Here is a 23,938-nt window from a genome sequence, read left to right on the forward strand (position 1 = left end):
GAATAGCAACAATATTCTCTACACCGCTATTTCCACAACAAAATGGAATGGTGGAAAGTGCTATGAAAGTAGTGAACAAAGCAATGATTGCAGCCTCATCCAATAAAACAAATTATATTGACGAGCTATGTGAAGCAGTACATGCGTATAATGCAGGAGCTCACAGCATAACTAAGCTTCCACCCGAGGAAATTATGCTGGGGAGGAAAATTAAACGAGGATTACCTTTGCTTGACCACCGACGAGCAATAATTGACGATGAACTCCTTAATAACCGAGATCGCAAGGCGAAGCTGGACGGAAAGCTGAGGGAAGACTCTCGCCGAGGAGCTCGAAAGTGTCGTGTGAAGCCAGGAGACACCGTAATTATCCAGCGGCAGGTTCGAAGCAAAGGGCAATCCAGATTTTCATCCAAAAGATATGAAGTCACGGATGAAAATAACGGAAGCTTAGTTCTGAAAGATTCAGATGGTCAAACCATAAAACGGCACGTCTCACAAACGAGAAAAATATTGCACGGCTTGGAACCCGACACACCTAGAGCAACCGAGGGTGAAATACCGAAGATAGTAGAGGAATCCTGTTTGAATCGCCGGGGAGAACGTACAAGAAACGCGCCGGAATATTTAAAGCAATACGTCCGGTCTATTGATAAAAACACTACGTCCTAAAAATAAAATTCATGAATAACATGCATAAATATCGCATTATATACCTGATGCTTTCTTATTGAAGTTTTACTAATTTAAATAATGAACGAAATGCCACAACAAAATCCTCTCTGGCATTCTTTATCTTATGCTTGTTGACGTTTTCGGTAAGTATGGGTTTGGATCGTTACGCCTACCGCGATTCTACTCAACCCTCCCAGACTACATCAAGGCCGGTGGCACGAATGGGTTGCAATTTCTGACACATGGTTGGAAAGCTGTTATGGGAGAAGACTCCTACTATGCCGGGGCCTACAAATAAGATTTGTTCTAGCACTGCTTGAACATGCATATCACTTTTCAGAGCAGACAATGCACCCGTTTACTCTCATTTGTGACAGGAGGCAAAAGAGCGATAGGAACAACACTTATTCAGAGTTTTGGAACGATGTATAAAACTAATATTCTTGAGATTTTTTTTTTGAAGAGAAGGGGAGATGTGTGGCACACGCTAACGCTATGTTGGGATTTATATAACCTTGTGCTTATTTCCGGTTTAATATCATGAATTGGGAGCACTGCTTCGACACGCACTTAAGCGTTAGCGACGACGAGTCGAAGGCCTCGTTGACGACAGTTACCCCGACTCGTCATCTTTTCGCTCCCGACCGCCTCACAGGTAAGACGTGCTCCAGCCTCCGGTATTTACTCGCATCACCGTGATGGGGGATTTCTAGTTAGCGCAGTGCGATGGTATTTTCACAAGATCATCAATCGGTTTCTGCTTAATAACTTTTTTCTCAAGCGTCAGATCGTTTCGTGGTCCTCGAGACTTTGTTTCTTTGTTAAATTTCCTGTAAAAGCCACATATTGATTTATTTTTCGGAAGCAATGGGCGACTTCTGGAGGAATTGTTTTGTGAAAGTTAACTTTCCCATACAAAATCCCATGGAAACTTTAAACAGTGGGCACAAAAATATAGTTTCAGATATTGAGCTAAGAATTTGCACAGTTGTTCTAGGACCGAAAAGTTGCGCAGAGCAGAAATCTAATTTTTGTCCCACCCTACTATGCAATGGTCGAGTCGACTGCCATACACTGCTGAGACTAAGTCGAACCGTTGAGTCTAACTTCTTAAAGAAAAATTAAATAAAAAGTCTTTTTTTCCTTTCTCTTCTATATGATTATGCAGATTTATTCCAATAGATTCATAACAAAACTTCAGTATACTGTAAATTAACAATTAATGTCGTTGCATCTGCAAAAAAAATATATTGAAAGGAATGATTCTTTTTATTTTATTTAGAAACTTTTTCTAGAAAAAATAGAGTTCGTTTTTATAATGATTGATCGTGCGTGTTTAAACCGCTGCAAACCCAGTTTCTAGTTTCTTTAAATAATCCTTGCGACACTGTAAATCATCAGATGGACGATTATATGGCATCCAAACAGGTTCTCCTACGAAATACCGCTTGGCACGAATGTAGTTCTGGAAAAGAGCAATGATTACAATATAATAGATTTTTTGGATATTCATAATAAAAATAAAATAATATTCCCCAATGACAAACCCGGGCGAAACTAATGAGGCAGGAGGAGGTGGGTGGTATGCGGGAGAGGGGTTGCTTCAACCACCTACGGCCCTGTTGAAGTTCCCAAAACCCACCTTAGGGCCGATTTCTTCACCCTCGCTTAAGGCTAGTTTACAGTTCGGAAAATGGGTCACGGGATTTCGCACGGGATTTGCGTCGGGATTTGATCAGGGAAAATTTCCCGCCGAGATCTCTCCAAACTTGTCAAACCAAAAACTCTGCTGCTTTTTAAAAATACAAACAGTATCACACTTGTAGCGAATTGCAAACCTTATAAAAATAGGGGAGACCGGGGCTAGTTGGCGGTGTTTTCAGTTTTCATTTTTTACCGCTTTGATTTTGGTAGATTTTGCAAAATAGACGTTGCATGAAAGGGCAGACTGTTGGCAACATCTCTGAATTTTATGAAAATGTTACATACGTTGTCTTTATTTCTAGAGACAAAAATATGTGACGCGGAAAAGCCGCCAACTTACCCCAGCCCAGGGGTAAGTTGACGGTATGTGTTGGTTAAGATGGCGGAATGCCAAAAAATAAGCAATCAAATGGAAAGTCGATTACATCAGTGGTCCTTTTGAAATATGCCGATTGTCTTTTCAATAAAACTGTATATTATTCGACACTTTTCATTATATTTAAGTCTCAATACCCCGTCATTTTGACTTCGACGCGTACTCCATATTCAAAAGCAAATTTTCGAAATTCTTCAGGTGATTGGTCGAAATAATTGTCCCCTGCATTGACGAGAGACACAAGAAAAAGTTTCTCTTACTTTGGAGTGAATTCTAGAAATGAAAATATTCGATGACTATTTTTGCACTGTAAATAGTACCGCCAACTTGGCCCGTGTGCGTTACCGCCAACTTGCCCCAACCGCACTTTTTATAAAAAAGGATTTAAAAAATTACTTTTGTGTATGGATAGGTGTAATATACCGATACTGAAAGCTCTTTTCACGCACTATCGAAAAATATAATCATTCGGGGTATATATTGAAAGCCACCTTAAGTAACAAAAAATGTTTAAAATTAAGAAAATTTACAAAGTATGCACAAAAACACAAGATCGCCCACAGCTTCAACAAAACAAAATGTTTTACAACAAAAACACATTGGATAATGTGTTTCACATTACTTGAGGTTCACAACGAGAGACAGCGCTTTATGTCTAATAGAAACGGAGAAAAGGGGATTCCGCCAACTTACCCCAACCGCCAACTAGCCCCGGGCTCTCCTACTATCTTCCACGTCGGAAACAATTTGTGTTTGTATTTGTATTTGTATAAAAAAGTCCAACTGACAATTTGTCTTAATGAACTATACTAAACTAAGGTAAACTAAACATAATTAAAATAGTGACAATACACGACGACGAAACTGCTAAGAGTTCATGACGAAGTCAAAAACTTCAGCAAACTCGTTGAAGCGACGACTCATTGCTAAAATTGGACTATTGGTAGCGTAGTTAGTGCTGCGCATTTCAGAAAGAGAACGGGTAGGCGCGTAGAGGTTGATTTGCGCTAGTAGCTCCGGATAATCATATTCAGCCAGCAGAATCTTTGACACGAAGGTAGCTTGCGCTGCATGTCACCGGCGTGTTAAAGTATTAAGTCCTAAAAGACGACAACGGTCCTCGTACGGTGGCAGGTTTAATGGATCGTTCCACGACAATTCCCGTAACGCATATTGTATGAATTTACGCTGGACTGCTTCGATCCTAAGGCTCCACGTAGCTTGATACGGGCACCAAACGACGTTTGCAAATTCCAACTGCGGGCGCACCAATGAGCAATAAAGAGCCTTGAAGCATAGAGGATCCCGAAATTCGTTGGATATTTTAAAAATAAAATTATTCCCGGCCGGATTTCAGTGTGGAGGGTTTTAAAATCCCGTGATGTTTCCCGCGGTTGGATTTACACTTCAGGAAAACTGTCATTTTTGTGTAGACTCATTTCCCGTCACGGGATTTGAAATCCCGAGCTCCATTTAAAATACACAGTGATCCAAATCCAGTGACACGTTTTCCGAACGGTAAACTAGCCTTTAACTTTCAAACCAGGTTCACCAGTACTTTTAAGCCTGGCTTAAGCCCTAAGCGGGGGTGAGTAATCATTTTTTTCGAGATATCAAATATCGACGTTTCATGCATTTTAAAGGCATTTTGCATCAAAAATACAAATTTGGTTTCCAAAATTTCCTTTATTCACCATTTTGGACATTTTTCAGATGTTATCAAGAACCGTCGTAATTTTGCATCATCTTGATATCAGCGGCAGTTCACTCTAGAAATGTACATCAAATTTGAAAAAAATGCATTTAGTGTCCATTTTTGCATTAACTTTACACTCAACGCCGGCGGAACACTTTTTTCCCAAGTGGGTAGTAAGATTCGGAGTGAGTTCTACCCGTAGTGACGAAAGTTCAGGCATGGCGTAAGTAAAAATGAAAATTTCTGGATAATAGCTGGTGGCTATTTGTAAACACTCTTTGTAAACGGGCTGTATGGCTGACAGCTCAACGAAAATGTGGTTGTTCACTTGCCGGAGAACGCTTCCCTCCAAACGGTGTGATATCCTTTGTCTATTTTAGGTGCCACAATATCCAGATGAAGCCATTCCTTTATTACCTGACTAGGAACCACCCAAGCGAACCGAGGAACGTTCCGGTCCCCATTTGCTTGCGGAAGGCGTATTAACGGATGTTCATCAGGTCATGTTGCTCGAGGGGTCGTGATTAATCTACGGTTCACTATTCTTTCAAATGTTTCGCACGAACATTATATCTTTTCCAGTTGGCTTCCATGTATAGTACTGGTTGCAGCTGAATCGTTTTTTCCTTTTTGTAGTGTGGGTAACTAATGCGCATCTTATGTACATTGTGGAGCACTTGCTCGTCATGTACAATTGTACACTAGTTGCGAACGCTGAAGAAAAGAGTAAAAACAAAAGACGCAAGTTCACTGTTCGATTGTCAATTCTCGACGGACATGTCAAATGGTCCTAAGTGCAAATGAGAGCCTCTCTTTGTTTACTTTCTCTTTCGATTATTACGGCGTCAGCATAAAACTTTTCGATATTTTTTCAGGATATATCAAAAAAATGCTGAAAGAGAACGTAAACAAAGAGAAACTGTCATTTTCACTTGGGACCATTTGACATGTTTGGCTAGAATTACAATCAAAATAGATCCAGTACCCAAGATGGAGAAAAAGGTGGGAACATGTGACACTTTTGAGTGTATTAGTATTATACTTGCAAAATTACCCGGATAGAATTTTACAATAGCAGATGGATGGATGGATGGGTAATGTCTGCGACATAACCGGAGAGATGTAGAATACATAAGGAATACGTTCTTCAAATATGTTGATACTCATTGGAATTTTCGGACAAAAGGTGATTTGGGCGAGGAATATTTCAAATTATTCTTTACAAAAATGATGGTGGTCCTGAAAAGGACCGTTTTTGTTGGCCTTGGTGAGGGAGATGGCTAACGATGAAATGAATTGTTAGCATGAGGAAGTCGCATAGTACTGGCAGAACAGATAATAATTGATTCCTGAAAATCAATTGTTCTTTATTCATGTAAATTATACATACTTACAAATCTAATAGAAGATTCCTGGTCATATTTCTGAATCATTGGTGCGAACATTGTGTAATTTGGTTAAGTACAATGAAAGTTACAAACTTTCCAAACTCGACCTTCTGTTCCTTCCGAAATATTGAAATGGGGTGTCTATATTAAACCGTTAGTCGTGGTCACAATAAAAAAGATGGGTGGGTAATGTCTGTGACATTAACCGGAGCGTCGTGACTTCAATTCGAATTTAAATCTAATAATATTCAACAGAATCACGTTTGAATGCGAAATTTTCAAATAATTCTCTATGGTAATAATGATGGTTCTGAAAAAACCTTTGGTTTCGGCGTTGGTGTTGATGGTGATGCGCTGGATCGTTGGATATATTTGGCATGATAGTTACGTGTCGAGCGAACTGTTTTGTAGCCTCGAACAAAACGACAAAACAGGCTTCTTCGGGTACCATTACGGCTGAACTTTATAAGCTTAGCTCGACTTTGAAATTCTGCACAATCTCATGAATCAGACGCTGGTAGGGCCATTTTGTTTGCTACTAGCACGGAGCTGCACAAAAAAATAATTTAATGCGGTTAGTGGACGGATGCTGCCAAAAAGGTCGAATAGAAACATGCGACTTCAATGTTTCTCTTAAACACATGCAATTGAAGCAACACTGATCACTATAGGGATGGTGATGGAACACTCACATTAGTTTTGGTTATACTGATAATAGCAGCAGAAAAGAATGGAAAAGCAGCGCACGAAACGAGCGAGAGGATAATTTAAATTTTTGTTCCGTGTGCAAGCTACTTCTTTCCACACAACGTATTATGTTGCTTGTTGAAAATATGTTACACATCTTAAAATGAAAGTTTCAGTTTAACTCTCACTAGAACACAATTGATTGGTACTGAAAAGAACCGTTGCTTTTATTGTAATTTACGCCCACTCCCAGCGGACACTGTGAGCCAGTTTGATTTCTTTTGCGAGAAAGTTACGTACTTGGCGCACTATTTTGCATCCTCAAACAAACTGACCAAGTAGGCATCACTGGCTTCATTACGGCTGAGTTTTGAAAGCGTAGCTCGACTTTTAAGTAATACACAACCTTACGTACCAGACGCTGGAATGTTAGCCAGCGGATTAGTTGCTCCGTTGCCCTTTAGTTGGGGCGAAATACTGGCATGGCGACAGTTCCTGATCGGTAGTTGGTTGCGATGGGCACCCAGTAGCTGGGGCACTTTTTCGGACCGTCATCATTGCCAACTGCTTTCCTCCGGTGGACTGGCTGCTTGCTAGTGCTTGAACGAATACGAATGATGAGAAAAACCGACCGACCAATATTCATATATGAACGCACGAGAAAGCACTACTATCGCTTTCTCGCTCGTTTTCGTGCCATTCCTGTGCCTTTCCTTTCCGTTCGGCTACCAATACTAGCATAACCAAAACAAATATTCTGTCTTTCCATCGCCTTAGTGGCCAGTGCTAGCAAACTTGCATGTTCAGTTTTTCAATAACAACATTCCAACAATATTTTCAAAGAATGTTGCAGATTTGAAAAGAAGGAAGGAAAAGATTTTCACAAATTTAAATTCTTTTGTGTTATTTGTTAGCGCTGATAAAGGCTATTTAGTTTGCTACTAGCAAGGAGCTGCACAAACAAATCGATTTATGCAGTTAATCAACGGAAGCTGCCAAAACGTTCGAATAAAAGCATGCGACTAGTGTACTTTGCACGTTCTATATTTTATCAATACTAGAGAAGATCAATAAAATAATTTAAATTGTAATAGCGACATGTAATTGTGGCAACACTGGCCATGGGATGGTGGGGGAACACGCACATTCGTTTTAGTTATGATGGTATTAGCAGCAGAAAGGAATGGAAGAGCAGTGCACGAAAACGAGCGAGAGATGATAATTAAAATATCTTTCTTTCTTTCCACACATCGTATTTCTTATATAGCTTTCTGAAAATTATTTGTTATACACCATAAAATGTAAATTTCAGTTTAACTTTTATTAGAACACAATTAATTGGTCCTGTAAAGAACCGTTTATTGTTTTATTGCGGGAGCATAATTCAGACGCACTCCCCGCGGACACGGTGAGCCAGTTTAATGTATTTGGCCTGAAAGTTATGCGCTTGGCGCACTATTTTGCATCCTCGAACAAACCGACCAAATAGGCATCGTTGGTTTCTCGGGGCATCATTACGACTGAGCTTTGTAAGCGTAGCTCGACTTTGCAGTCCTGTACAATCTCACGAACCAGAAGCTGGACAGTTCCTGATCGGTAGTTGGTTGCGGTGGGTCACCAGTAGTTGAGGCACTTTTTCGGACCTTCATCATTGCCAACTGCCTACCTCCGGTGGACTGGCTGCTTGCTAGTGCTTGAACGAATACGAATGATGAGAAAAACCGACCGACAGATATTTATATAATCGCGCTAATATGCACTACTAACGCTTTCTCGCTCATTCTCGTGCCGTGCATGAGCCTTTCCTTTCCGTCCGGCTTCTAATGGCCTAACCAAAGGAATATGCCGTCTTTCCCCCACCAACTGCTCTCGTCAAGCAACCCAATTCGAATAATCATAGGAACAAACATGTAGTAGACCTATATATAAACTTTTCATTATTTTATTGTTCGGTTGGTCCACCATATTGACGGCTCTGTGCGGGATGGGCTGAAAATTTTCTCTTTTCCGAGTCGTTTTCGAAAGATTTTTCAAAACACAATTTTTTATTATTAGTGCATGTTATACATACTTCAAATTTTAAATTTACAGCATAGAGGAACATATTTTCAACAAATTGGTCCAAAAATCAAATCATTCTGTTAAGTATGATAAAAGATTAACGTTCAAAATCTGACGCGGCGCCACAGCCGATATTTTGAAACGGGACCCCTATATTGAAAACTTAAATGTATTCTACATTAAAAATGTCCAACCAGCGAATCACGACCGTAAAAGTCACTTTTGTGAAAAGTTCATAATTGGGTCATTAAAGCAAGAATAAAATTATTCTTTTATTTCAAACACTGATAGAGCTCATCTTTGTAATTATAATTATATATACATGCTCAATCTTTAAAACTTCAGAATGATTTTTAATTGATTTAAAAAAATATATATAAACACGTCTTTGTTTGACACTATCGTTTTACCTTGACAGTAAATTTAGCCACGTGGGTTAGCATTTTTGACATTTGAAATTTCCCCTCCAAATAATAAGACAGGCTTATAAAATCCATTTATAATCCTTATGTCTGGAAGTCATAACTCGTTTTATGGAAATTCAATGTATATTTTGCTCGGTGTAGGACTGCCCTTTGTCATCCAATGAACCTCGACACGTATAAAAAGGGAACATAATAAAAAATCGTTAGCTTGTGTTCTGACGTTGTAGGCGTAGCAGCTGCTGCGTTTCATGTCAGCTTGCATTCTTCGGTGGTAGGTAATACATCCCATGATTGTCGCCCGGCGCTGATAGCATGTCATTCCAATGATGCACTGGCGTGCCAGTTTCATGCATACACAGAAGATACAATGATGACACACCACAGAACAAGCAGGAGCTTAATAAATCTATAAGGACCTTCAAGAGTACTGAGGTGTCCTCTACAAAAGTTTAGAGTAAAATCAATAAAATGTAAACAAACATCATACACTTTATTAAAAATTTTCATCACGGGATTTCAAATACTTTCTCTACGAAAAACTTAGGTTTTTCTTAGTATTATCGTCAAATCATTGGTCTTGAACCATATTTTGCAATCCATTTGTCAGTCAAAGATAAAGAGAGCGCACAGTAGCGAAAATTTAGCGTTACCTTCACTGAAGTTGCCTAATATTTGGGTCATTCCACGCGAAGTGATCAAAAAAACATGCAAACTTGAAATCGACCTTCACGGATTTGAACAAAATTTGCAGGAATTGTTCATCTAGGGCCAATATATAAAAACCCAAATTTTTGTGTCAATTGAACCACCCCTCGGGTCATGGGAGCACCCCCCGTTTTGGCAAATTGCCAAAACCCTTGATTTTCTTTTGATCATATCTCCGGTTCTATTTAATCTAGAATCAAATCACAAGATGGCTTTTGAAGAAAATTGTTCAAGGAGACTATAAAAAATATTATTTTTTGCCGACAGTGTTGCCAAGTATGCAATTTTTTCAGTTAAATATTAAAAGTTAATTTTTCTCAAAATAAGTATAGTTTAATTTTGAAAATTTTAATGCCATCGCGTTCCTCAGACATTTTTACATAAAAAACACTTATCATCTCAATATAATATGAGCGCATCCTGAGATATACCGTTTTGAAGGGAAAAACTCCGATTTTCTCATATAAAAATCCATTTTTATTGGCCAAAATTGAGAAAATCTTCAAACTGTCATAAAAATCGACCCTGATCTGCTAGAAGCAAATCAAATACGTAGTTTTTCATCATTTCTCGTCTACTTCACGAAAAATTATGTTTGAACTCAGAATACTCAAGTTGGTTTTTTAGTGTTGTGCGCTTGCGATTTTATATGGGAAATTGCGGTTTTTTCTCTTCAAAACGGTGTATCTCAGGATGCGCTCATATTATATTGAGATGATAAGTGTTTTTTATGTAAAAATGTCTGAGGAACGCGATGGCATTAAAATTTTCAAAATTAAACTATACGTATTTTGAGAAAAATTAACTTTTAATATTTAACTGAAAAAATTGCATACTTGGCAACACTGTCGGCAAAAAATAATATTTTTTATAGACTCCTTGAACAATTTTTTTCAAAAGCCATCCTGTGGTTTGATTCTAGAGTAAATAGAACCGGAGATATGATCAAAAGAAAATCAAGGGTTTTGACAATTTGCCAAAACGGGGGGTGCTCCCATGACCCGAGCGGTGGTTCAATTGTCACAAAAATTTGGGTTTTTATATATTGGCCCTAGATGAACAATTCCTCTAAATTTTGTTCAAATCCGTGGAGGTCGATTACACGTGCCTTGATCACTTCGCATGGAATGACCCATTTACATTCTTTGATATGGAATTTATAAATGGTAATTGACTGTAAACGGTGGCAATTCAGACTGATAAACATTTCAGAAGTATCTATTATCGGTTTCTTATAGCTATAATTAGGTAGATCCAAGAAAATATGTAAATTATACATATTTCGGTAAGTGTTTTTCCGCGATATTTTAACCACCACGCTCTTCTTTCATGAAACATAGCCTTTCTCACTCTGACTAATGTGTACACGTATGGTTTTAAATCAAATACGATTCCCGTTCGTGTGAGGAGTTACCTGAATTTTCTTTGACAGCCAAACGACGCTTTAATTCCCCAATTGGGGATGGGGTGGTTTGGTACGAGAGAACCGCGCTTTCTTGCTCTTTAAATTATATGTGGCATCAGGTGCGTGTTTAGGTAAATTCATCACGGCGCGCGTTCCAGAGTGCACTGCGGTGTATACATTGAAGCGTGAACTGGCGTGGGCTCTTTGGGTTGTTTTCCTCTGGCAAGCGGTAGTGTGGGTGCGAATGACGTTTTGATAAGCATTGGTTGTTTCGTTAAGACCGGCTTATTTCATGTTTTTAAACAACGCAATAGGCATTTTACTTATTTTGCTTGCGAATATCGCGGCTCATCAAATAAAAAGTTCTAATAAAAGTAATGTCCTAGTACTACATTCTTTGTCGATTATCATACGTGACAATTGCAGGGTTATTGCGAAAATTTCACTCTAAGAAACCTGTAAAATAACCCGGAGTCTCCAGTTTTCGGGAGCGATCTCCGGACCTCCGGCTTTTACATCAATTTCTCCGGGAAGAAGCATATTTCATTTTTTTGAAATTAATTGATTCTTTGGTTCAGATTTATTTTTCCTGATTAACCCTTCGTTTCAAGGCGGCGAAGATTCGCCAAATATTGATTTCGTTCGCAAAATAATGAAAATGAAAAACAAATCAAATATACTACAAATTAATGAAAGTGATATATCGCTATATGCTACAATTAAAATTTTGCATCCCACTAAGTCGCTCAAAACGGTGTAAAAAGTTATTTTGTTGCAATTTTACCAAATCACTTCACTGTTGGTGGTGCGTATCTGCAGCTGCACTAAGGTATGGCAGATTTGTTCTAATTTAACTGGCTAGGTCAACATCAAACGAATACTTCCGGTGTTGTTGCTACTCCTGCAGCGATCCTTAACTGTTGGCAAAGGAAGTGAGTTTCGCCCCTTTGTTGGGACCTCTGATGATGAATAACCGACACCACATAGTGCTTCCCACGTGATGCCGCTGACCCGCCTACTTTGCATTGCTTTTTTGTTAGTTGTGGATGAGAGCAATCCTCCTTCGACTTATCCTCCACAGCGAGAGTAGCTGTAGTTTTTGTATTCTTGGCACTTAGCTGGGAAAAGGAGATACTACAGTTCGCTGGTTGAGCCTAAGCCTTGTCCAACTAACGAATTTGATTCGCTAGTTGGACCGACTGACAAATGTCAAAAACTCTCCAAAGGATATGTTGGCAGTGTAAATTCATCTATTCACATCTCTAAATATTGTCAGATTGATTGTCAAAGTTAATTTGACATGAGATTTTGGCGTTCAGATGCTTTTTAATTGGACAATGGTCCAACTAGCGGAGGTCCAACTAAAAAGCGGTCCAGTTAAAAAATGTCCAACCAGCGAATCATCAATGTATACCTAATAAAACCGACAAAACCGTTCTCAGACATGAAAAATTTATAGTTTTATTTTAACGCCATGGAAGACTGGTGCGCACTAAGCTTGGTAAAAACTTTACGCACTGCGGTAATTGTGACATAATTTTGGTAATTTTTCAATCACTCAGTACTAAAAGCCATGACGATTTACAGAAGGAATGAAAGAGTACATACTTGTCTCTTTTTCACTCAATACGTAATAAAAAGCTATTAAAGTGCTTTAAAATGTCGAGTAATCGCGTTGATTCCAAGTTCTGGCTAGTTCCACTCAAAATACACCCCCCCCCCCCACACGGGTCAGTAAAAATCTCCGGGTCAAAATCTCTCCAGAGGTGGCAACCCTAGGAACCCGCTTGGTTAAGGTTTGAGTATATTATTATTTAGGAAAAGATTAGATAAAACGCGCTTCCTAAGGAAGTATGATCATAGCTTAACTATAGAATATTAATGGAGAGAATTTAAATACAATGTTTTAAAATCATTATAAATAATACTTTGGAAAAAATCGGCAGGGCAAAACGCACTTGTGCGAGTGTAAACTTCACCAGAACTAGGAGGCATAATTCACAACAACAACAGAAAGCTGGTTGAAAAAAACGCAATTTTATTTTCTGTCGGAATTTTAAATCGCCTTAGGTTATGCAATTATTAGGTTTTCAGAACAGTTTTTTTCTGTTTTAGATTAAAAAGATGGGTAGGTAATGTCAGAGACATAACCAAAATGAAGTAGCATACACTTTAGGCTATTAATACGAATGCTGAAATTTTTACTAGTTTCTGAATGGTTTTATTAAAATAAGTTATTTCGGTATTTTTAATGGAAATGCCGAAAAACGGTACAAGTATATCCGATTTTCAGCTGTGCCAAATGAATTGTTTCACTCTCATTACATTCTCTTTTCAGGGTTACCATATGAGGATACATGTGTTCGAATATTTTAGATTTCGATGTACGTGTACCGATATTTCGGTGTTTCCATTAGAAATGTGTGTTCTACTTCATTCCGATTATGTCTCTGATACTACTCACTCATTTTTTACGTGTCATAATGGCATGCTACATCGTTAGTTCGAAATACGCTATTGGCCCTTGTTTTGACAATATTCGTTTACGCCACCTTAACGGGTACACCCCGTTAAGAATCAATGTACTGTATTCGGCGTGGCAATGCTTAGGCTGTTCGCAAAGCTGATGTCGACGTCAACATTTCATAAGGCATTATATGCAATATGCTCATGTTGAGAAAATGGCGTCTGAAAAATCACCTCGTACTTTATATTCCCATTTATGAACATTCATTTAAGAACCAAACAACTCAATGCCGTGTTAAATTAACCATTTTTTTCCGAATAATATACCAGATTTATTAAAAAAATATATTTTGAACGATTTTTGCAGATAAATGTTTTGGTCCCTTTTGAAACATCACACTGGTTTTGTGCCCTCTCCCATAATCCCTTTTCGGCGAGACGTTAGCTTATAGTGCGTGCGGGTGAGCCCTTTTGTTTACAGCAAATGATTATGTGACGTTTATTTTGATCCCTTTCTTGGTGTTGCGATGTTTTTGTTCCCTTTTCAAGTATAGTCTTCTTCATTAAGAAAAGGGCCCATAAACAAATTTTTCCGTTTTGTTGTTTGGTGTATATGAACCGTAAATTTTTGAGGGGAAGTGAAAGGGAACATAAGCAAAACAAGTTATTTTGTTTATGCGCCTTTTCGATAATTCATTATTTCGCCAACAGCCAGGCTTCAGAATCGGCTTATTCAAGGTATGTATAAAGCTTTGTTAGCGTCCATTTGAATTAAGTATTAACCGGAATTGTCTACGTTTTGTTTATCGGCCCATTTGAAATGTTCTCGTCGATGTATTCTATATACAGTGTATCAAAAAATTGTCCGTACAGGGATTGCTCGCATGCGCAGTTGTACATTAAACACATCAAGTTAAGGAATAAAAACCTTAAATTTGTTTATTTATGAACTAAAATAACTCCTTAATTCTATCAAGACATAAATATAAGAAAAATTCATTCAAATGTAAAAAAAATGAATAAAATAAACATCTCTTCCAAAATCAATGTCAAAGAATTGTCCGTACACGACAAGAAATGTTATTGAACTGACTTAAAATACAAAATTAATACTTTGTATGACCACCTTTTGCTGCAATTACGCTCTTCAAACGTCTTTTCATCGAGGAAGCCAGTTTTTGGGTTGTTTCAGGTGAAATTTTCTGCCATTCTTCAACTAGAACCTTCTTCAGCTGGTTCTTATTTTGAATCGGATGTTCCCGGATTTTTCGTTCAAGATGATCCCACAAATTTTCTATGGGATTTAGGTCCGGTGACTGGGGAGGATGTGGGAGCGTCGATTTTACATTGTAGAGCAACCATTCCTTGACAATCTTCGAGGAATGCTTGCGGTCATTATCCTGAATAAGGCGAAAATTATCTCCATGGCCCAATTTCCGCGCGCTTGCTTTTAAATTATTCTTTAAAATGTCAAGATACATGAATCTATCCATGGTAGATTCGACAAATGTCAAGTTTCCTGGACCACTTGCACTGAAGGCACCCCACCCACACCATAACATGACCACCGCCGTGCTTTACTGTCGGCCGCAGATTTTTCGGATTTAACTCAGTATTCGGTTTGCGCCACACTCTAACCAATCCGTCAGTCCCGAAAATATTAAATTTGCTCTCATCCGTGAATAGAACGTTGTTCCAAAAATCCTCTGGTTCTACTACAAATTTTTGAGCGTATTCCAACCGCTTTTTGATATTTTTAGCAGAAATGAACGGTTTTTTACGCGCTACGCATCCTCGATATCCTTTATCGTGGAGGGCATTGCGTATTGTTTGTGGGTTAACTTTAATGTTGTCGTACCGCAACAGGCTATCTGCAAGCTTAGGAGCACTCTGTTTAGGATGTTCCTTGATTTCACGTAAAAGTATGCGAACGTAACGATCTGTAAGCTTCGGTTTGCGACCTCTTCCGGGAGCAGTCTCAAGAGATTTTGTTTTCTTGAAGCTCTGAAGTACATACTGCACCGAAGATCGTGGGCGATTCACAGTTACTGCAATTTCGGACAGGCTTTTACCATCTTCCTTCAAATCAACAATCAATTTTTGGATGGCCGGCGGAATTTTAGTGTGAGAATCGGTCATTATACGGACAAAATTGTCTAACACCTTTAAATTGCACGAAAAAACTAAAAAAAAAAAGATTTTATCGAATATGCTGTAAAAATCACCAGAAACTTATTCTACAGGACACGACGCGGGTGCTTGTTTCTACCTGTTTGACACATACTTGTTTACTTCACAAAGTTTTGAAACGGTCGTAAGTGTACGGGCAATTTTTTGACGTCGGTTTCGTTGCTTTTTTGAAGCTCGCAAATATTTTAACAAAGCTATTGGTTTTCAGCATAATTTGACATTTGAACTACAAAACGGACTGCAATCTGCACCAAATGGCCTAAACTATCAATTGAGGAGAGTCCCCTTAATACATTTTTCTAATGATTTATTATTGGAGTAAATGCTGTACGGGCAATTTTTTGATACAGTGTAGACTTATCCCGCTGCGTTAGTATTGTGTCGTTTTGACGTTTAAGTTGGGAGGAAAACAAATCATTTGCACTGCGAATTGGGAGGAAAACAAACCGCTCGTGGGCTTAAGGGGAGGACGGTAGTATAAAAATGCGAAATCTCGGTGTGCGTATTTTAAACGTCAGATATCTCAATGGGCTGTTCTATTTCACATCACCGACTAAAACAGATCGATCGCAATGCTGAGATGCAATTCTATTTTTCGAGCACTTTTTACATCAGATTTAGAACAGCTCGACTATTCTGTTTTAAATTTTCAACAATTTGAAACACGAATAGAACACTGTTGTTATTGTTATTTATCAGTGTGCAATCGGGCTGTTTCAACAACCTATTTCTGCAACCTATGTGTATTAACTGTACACCTACCGTCTCACCGTTTATTTATTTACTTATTTGAGAGCAGGGAAAAGCCTGCTGGAGCTGAATTTGCACTTGACAGTGTGTGAGGTGCGTTATTGTCACCTACGATCGCGCACCCAGCTTCCCATGAGCGTTTTGGTGCCTAAGAGGCTGTCCTTCCATGTTGCTTAGGGATACATTGCTCCTATAGGATATACACACACATATACACATATATACACATCCATGCATACAGGCATAAATTTGCTTATCATTTCTGAGAGCCGGTGTGCTTGGTCGGTGGAGTTAAGTAATCGTAAGAAAAAGTCCTGAATAATTAATTATCTCTTAGATGCCAGTCCTGCACTCCTTCCTGAATTAGCCTCATACCCACGATCAAAAGAGTCGACAACTAGTAGGATCCACATGTTCCCCACCCAAGGAGGAGCATATATCTACCAACCAGCCAAGAAGCCTTCCGAATCAATGAGAATGGACCTTTCCAGTCGAAGGCCACAAGCCCAGCGCCATCTCGTACAGTTCCTGAAATTAAGAATTTAGTGTTACTTACAGATTTCATTTCAATGGTAGTTTCATACTCTCATGTTAAACTCGCTTGCCGCTGCTCATCTCTTCCGACATTTCGACTCCGTCGGTCGACCGTCTCATAGAAAGGATCTCTATCGGATCCTCAATTTCCGTCGGAGCACTTACTCAATAGATCTTCCATACTTAACCTTCCGACGAATGCGCTGATTTGTATGACCTTTAGAAACTTATTTCTCAGCTTTGTGCTGCTCATCTCTTTCGGCATTTCGACGCCCTCGGTCAACCGTCTCATAGAAGAGATTTCTTTTATCGAATCCTCAATTTCCAAGGCGCTCAAGAGATTCTACAAGCTCGAATGTCAACTACTTGAAGCAAAAATAGTACATAATATAAAAATGTTTATAAAAACTCCCTAATTTTATAATCAACTAAGTCTGTCTGACGATTCTGATGCTAATGATGTGACCATCAAGAATACGTCAGACAACCTTAATTGACTTCCTTCGACACCAGTTTGGCCTTACCAAGCCGTAACATGGGTGACGTTGTGAGAGCTGTCGAATAGGAGTTGAGAACAGTTTGAAACAACATCTGATCACAGAGAACAGACGTCCATCTTCAGCATTCAACTTGTATAAAATCTCCAACGGGTTCGAAGGTAGTTGGGATATCCAAACCAGGTGCGCTACTGTCGTCATGTTTTTTTGTGTCTGAGTTCGACAGAATTGACAGCGGTTATTCCTCTACCCAGTCAAACTAGTCTGGAACCGGTTCGGACTTCCAGCATGAATTCCAGCTCAAATGCACCAACCGATAGAGTCGGAATCGGTTGTTTTCTTTGAGCAAGATTCCATACTGAACCCATTCAGGATTTCGAACCGGTTCCGGAATGAATTTGACGGATAGTTGAGATAGGTTGGTGTGGCGGCGCTAGTGTTTATCGTATATAAAATTCAAATGTTTACACACGTTTTTCAAATATTTTTGTTCGATCATGGATGTCTGTTCTCTGTGATCTGTTGTTCCAAATGTATATGATCGAGACACTATGTCTTTGATCCGCCATCGAACCTTGTTTGCATACCGTACATAACTAGACTCGCTGTTCTCCGTTCACCCACAATTTAAAATACGAATAGAACACTGTTCTCAATATTTTTCACTAGTATGTGTGACGACGCAATGCTCTGATGCAAATTTGTTTCAAAATGACAAGCCGTCGGATAATTTGGATCTATCAAAATACATCTAGAACACGGTGTTCCCAATGCGATTATTTGGCCACCTGTTCTAAATGTTGTTTGTTTTGGGGTTTTCGATTGATTGACACCGGTGTAATGCAGTGCACTGAAGCTGCACCGTTTTTGCACTTTCTAGCAGAAGTGCAGAAAACTGGGAATGTTCCATTGACAGTTCTGCTAGAAAGTGCAAAACCAATGCAATCCACTACACCGGTGTGAATCAATCGAAAATCCCATTTGATTTTGTTATTGTTTGCGTCTTATGTAACATATATTGTTTTTTCTGCTGTCACACATACCAACGAAACAAATTTAGAACAGTGTTCTATTCGTGTTTTAAATTGTGGAAAATTTAAAACAGAATAGTCGAGCTGTTGTAAATGTAATCCAAAAAAGTGCTCGAAAAATGGAACTGCGTCTCAGCATAGCGATCGATCTGTTTTAGTCGGCGATATAAAATAGAACATCCCATATAGAATACATCAGCGTTGCGAACAGCCTTCGTTTTGATCTCGTCGAGCACTAAACTGTCAAAACGTGAATTTGGAGCACTTAAGGGGGTCTTATGGGGGTCTACTCTTATGGTTTCAAAAAATCGATTTTTTTCTGTTTAATTTCAATCTATATGTATTTGAGAATACGCCACAGAAAGGATTTGGTGAAAATCATATTCCTTGGCATGTTTCTGGGAACCGAAAGGTACCCATCTCTCGCCGTTTTGAGATACTAAGCGCGGCGCACCACGATGTCGCTTGTGTATGGAAAAATCATTGTTTAAAGATTTAACCGGTCCATTCTTGACGGTTCATGTATATGTGAGCGTCTGTGAATGGTTTCTTTTTTCGGAACGAGATTATCGTACGGAAGAAAGAATGCGTCGGACATGTTGAGAAGCGTATGAGAACGCGATTACGAAAACTGAAGAAATAATACGAAGGTATCGATGGGAAAGTTGACGGACAAATTAATCGGCGAGCTAACAATATTTTAGGCGATTCGGAGAACCTCAAATTGTGTAAAACATATGCGAAATGCAATCTGGGTTTCCCTTGAACACTGCTCGTCATCGAACAAAAATCGCCAACACTCAAAGTGTTCAACCGACGAGGACAGTTGGTGCAAGTGGCGTCAGGCTGAAGTAAAAAGAACTTTAGAAACTTTCGAACATGTCAGGATCTACGAAAGTCTATCTTTCGTGACGCCTTTTCGCAGAATTAAAAAAACAAATATTTTTTTTATTAGAAAGATGCTTAGGAGCTCACACTCAAAGCCCCTAATAGGCCAAAAAATAACGTAAATGTTGGAAAATTTCACAAATCGTTGCATAACTTTTACGAGCTATAAAATAAAGAAATCTATGATTATAAAAAATATGAGTCTTCTGATTACAGATTACCCAATTTGCCACTTTACTTAAGCGGGACACATACAGTTTCAACATCAATGAAGTTTCAAGGTCACGAGAGATTTTTTCTTTTCAAGTTTCTAAATCCATTGAGTAGATGCTATACAAATTATTCCCAAAAAAGTGCTCAATTTTAGGCCTCGCGAGTAGAAGACCCCCTTATTTTTTTTTTCATGACGCCTTTCAAACCATCCTCGGCCATTCCAAACCATTAGCAAGTAATGTTGGAATTCCGAATTAACCAATATCAATCTAGTCAGGATTTTAAATTTATAAGTTCATTTCATCAAAAATTCACGGAGTGTCGTTCCTCTCGGAAATTAGTGACAATTTGTTTCATGGAGGGAAGGGGGAGCCAATTTTTGCGTTACATAATTTATGAGTGGTCTCCTTACTAGCGCATTGCCATCTTTTTTTGACGGCGACAAATAACTTGAGATGATGATTAATCCGACATTGAAATTGTTTGACTCACCTTGCCATCCAATGTGAACCTGTGATAGATACCGCTGGGAATCACTATCATATCACCGGAAATGACCTCAACTCTGATCCATCTGTCGTCTTTGCCACTGAAATTAACATTTCAACAATCGTGTTACGCTCAAGGATGAAGAAAATCTTACTTGCGCACGTCAAAATATCCAGAACCATCAATGACTAGACGAATTTCCTCATCCGTATGAAGGTGCTCGGTGAAAAAGCTCTTCAGTTTGTTCTCATAGTCCTGCAAGCACTCCTTGGAGCAAATTATTTCATCTTCGTAACTGTACCCCCGATCCTTACGAATTTTCTCTAGTACTCCATCAGTTTGGAATGTTGCGATGTTTATCTATGTAAGTAAAATAATCCTTAATGTACCTGTTATATGAGAATATTGGTATTTCATGATGCCAATTTGTAATCATATGGTGCAAACCTTGGGACATAGACATAATTCTGTAATTTTATTGAGTACGATATTTTGTTAGTTTGCACTGTATTTCAGATCGTGGAAGAGTAACAATAGAGATAATATTCGAATGTATGCAGGGCGCGGTTAACGTTTAGTTGGTACGACATAGCGATAGATTATTCTAATCCAAAAGCGAATAATCGGAAGATAAAGGATTCTATAATCAGAGCGAAATATGTATTGCAAAAAACAGTACCTTAAAATGTTCAACGCCAGTGTTATTGAATAATTCATTAAGATTTAGAAATTCCGGTGGGTTCAGATGATGTTCAAGTCGCTGATCCGTTGTTTCGTTATCCATAAACCAAGCACGCACCATATTGTGATATTTACAAATATTACAGTAGCTGTAGCAACGCAAAAGACTAAAATAATTACAAATTCAAAATAATGTAAGATTTAAGCCCGATTCAGACGATACATCAGCTTCAGTCAGCGGAATCGCGTCTGGGTGAGTTGAATGCGTTTCTCGTTTGCTCATTCACACGTTCTGCACGCCGAAACGTTCTGTGTCTTTGATGTTGTGTACTAATGCCTCTATATCAAATAAAATTAAAATTTGTAATCGCTAGTAACTAATTTTGACGTTCCATTGACGTACTGTACCGGCGACGGAAGCCTGACCTATCGTGTAAATCGTACTTTAACCACCATGAGACGTTTCTGACAGGTGATTTGTTTTTTTTTATTATCTCAGTTGAGCAGAGATGCCAGATATGTTTTTCAAATATCTCTGTCAAAAAAAATGCGGACGAACTGGTCAGGCGATTTAAGGTTGGACAGAGAATGCGCAAAATTTGCAAACGAAAAAAGCAGTTTTTTCACACCGTATGTCAGATCTTCATAAAAATCAATCGGCGTATGTAGAATGTTGTTACAGTACTGCTGATTGATTTTTATTAAGATCTGACATACGATGTGGAAAAAACTGCTTTTTTCATTTGCGAATTTTATCCTTTCTCTGTCCACCCGGATAGAATTTTACAATACCCAGTAAAGCTCAGCCGGAAATGAACCGGAATTCCGGCTGGTTCCAGTTCGCATTCCGGCTCCAGTGACACAACCGATTCTAACTAGAATCGGTTGTGTCACTGGAGCCGGAATACGAACTGGAACCAGCTGGAATTCCGGTTCATTTCCGGCTGAGCTTAACTGGGTAGCTTTTACCTATAGTTACTATATTCATAGTTAGGCGGAGACACTGAGCGGAGCCAATTGAACACGTCAAAAGGCGGAGCCAATCGAGCATGACGTCACATAACATGTTCTCTTTGGATGTATATGGAAAAGGTATTGTAATTATGGTCATAATTATTTTACTCTTTTCTTGTGTTATCGAGTGTAGAGAAACGAGATCAAGATTTTTTTTGTAACACAAAGAGATATTCGCACAAGTATGAAATCATAACATCAGATCTTCGAATTGGTTTTCTATTCGTACATGTAAAGTTCGTACTCACGACGACAATGAAATCATTAAGCTAGAGCTTGAACATTTGCATGGGTTGCTAGTGTTTTCTTCCTGGAATAAGAGCTGCCAGTTTTCCGGCTTTTGTGTCCGCCTAACTCTATATATAGGAACTCTACTTTTACCCTACAAACTATCATAAAATAATAAATATTATAGTTATTACTGTTTCAACATTGTTCGATGCCAAGTTCTCACAGTAGATTTACAATAAAATTTCATGTAACAATAAATTTCACTGTTCAGCAAAAAACTGATACAGTGCATTCACATTAAATTTTACTGTTTTCGAGAAAAAAATGTATGGAGAAAAACTGATTTTTTTTAATGTTAAGATACATAACCACCCCCCTTTTTCACTGTAAAAATCTATTTTACATTGAAATTTACTATAAAAACGTTAAAGTTTATTGTTTTTGTATTGTAGCATAACACTAAAACTTACTGTAAATTATTGTAAAAATACTGTACTGTCACAGTGAAAATCAAGGTTTTGTTACTGTACATTTCTATTCGGGCAACCTTAAACAGTTTGACTCAACTCGCATGTGCTAATTGCCCCTAGGAACAAATACAATTTGCGAATGCGATTTAAAGGCGATTTCAATACTTAGACAAATTTTCTGGCGGCTGAAATGGACTTGGTTATTTTTCGCGTTTTTATAACATGGCGGTTCATGTTTGGTTTAAGCTTAAAATTGTTTTTTGAACAATTGGCGTGTTCTCAATGAATGTAGAAAATTGTGGAATCGTGTGTAAGTATATAGAACAAGATCTGTGACCTAAAGACTTAATGAACGTCAGATTGTGATAAGTTTTGGTGTGCAATACCAATTTCACCATTAATTCTTTTCTCTAGTTTGGTGGTGATTACCTAGTACACTGGTAAGTAAATGTGAGTAGATAGTGAAAATAAGTATTATTAGTAATTTTCATATTAGGCGATTTAACGGCGGGTTGGGCGGCAAAAAAATGACGGTAGCAACTCGCCCAAATGTTGCATCTGAAATAGCCCCCTAATTGCCAATTGATCACTGCACAGTGACGTCATGCATTAAATGTGACAGGTGGTGGTCCTGTTGATTATATTTTGAACTTAGAGCACGGCTTACATATACTTACATATATTACCTTTCTGTGAGCCGTGAACTTAGAGATTATTCGTAGTCTCAAATTGATATATTGGGAAACATTTGGAATATATTGGAAATCATGTTTTGGAAGTATAGATGTACTCTAGAACGCCTTACAATTAAATTGTGCTATTCCCTATTGTGTGGTAATGTATATGAAAGATCCTATAAGTGAACTAATTATTTGTTTATCAATTACTTCTAGTGTTCTCTGAATCGGTAAGTAGTTCTGCGGTAAAATTTCTTGGGAATTGATTATTATAGCACTAAGCTTATGTTAATGTAATTTAAATTTGTTAAGTCCAAACTGTAAACAAAAGGACCAGCACTTGTCAAATTTGTGAGGTTAAGGCATTTGATACAATGGTCAATTGGCAAATTGAAGGGCAATTAGCGCATCGGTGTTGGCAAATAGCCCCCCGTTAGCCAGCAACTTGCCCTTTTTGACTGGGGCTGTGTGAGGTGCTGTCCCGGTTAACAATGAGGCGAACGAGATATTTGCAGATACGTCATTTAGTCAGACAACTGTTGGTTGAATTTAATTTGTTTTTTTTTAATTTAAAAATCAGAAAAGAATAATTACGGTTTAAGAATGATATAAGTGCACTCGTAAGCACACCGGCTATCAATAAATACGAAAAACTGGCACAATTTTTCAAAATAGACCTTTCTTGT

General features: G+C 38.4%; 1 protein-coding gene and 1 long non-coding RNA gene across 2 annotated transcripts; both read right to left on the reverse strand.

Annotated features, from left to right (window-relative positions):
- Window positions 1–1,850: 1,850 nt before the first annotated feature.
- Window positions 1,851–21,199, reverse strand: LOC131692509 (acireductone dioxygenase). The gene is made up of 4 exons (XM_058979597.1): window positions 20,859–21,199; window positions 20,334–20,539; window positions 20,183–20,279; window positions 1,851–2,139 (listed from the first exon to the last, which is right to left on the reverse strand). The coding sequence occupies exons 1-4, from the start codon at window positions 20,979–20,981 to the stop codon at window positions 2,011–2,013; spliced, it is 555 nt and encodes a 184-aa protein (XP_058835580.1). The 5' UTR covers window positions 20,982–21,199; the 3' UTR covers window positions 1,851–2,010.
- LOC131692510 (uncharacterized) lies at window positions 16,345–20,175 on the reverse strand. Its single transcript, XR_009305990.1, has 2 exons — window positions 17,112–20,175; window positions 16,345–17,055 (listed from the first exon to the last, which is right to left on the reverse strand). It is a non-coding gene; the product is annotated as an uncharacterized LOC131692510 (long non-coding RNA).
- Window positions 21,200–23,938: the final 2,739 nt, after the last annotated feature.

Source organism: Topomyia yanbarensis, chromosome 3 (genome assembly GCF_030247195.1).
Source record: "Topomyia yanbarensis strain Yona2022 chromosome 3, ASM3024719v1, whole genome shotgun sequence".
NCBI classification, from domain to species: Eukaryota; Metazoa; Arthropoda; class Insecta; order Diptera; family Culicidae; genus Topomyia; species Topomyia yanbarensis.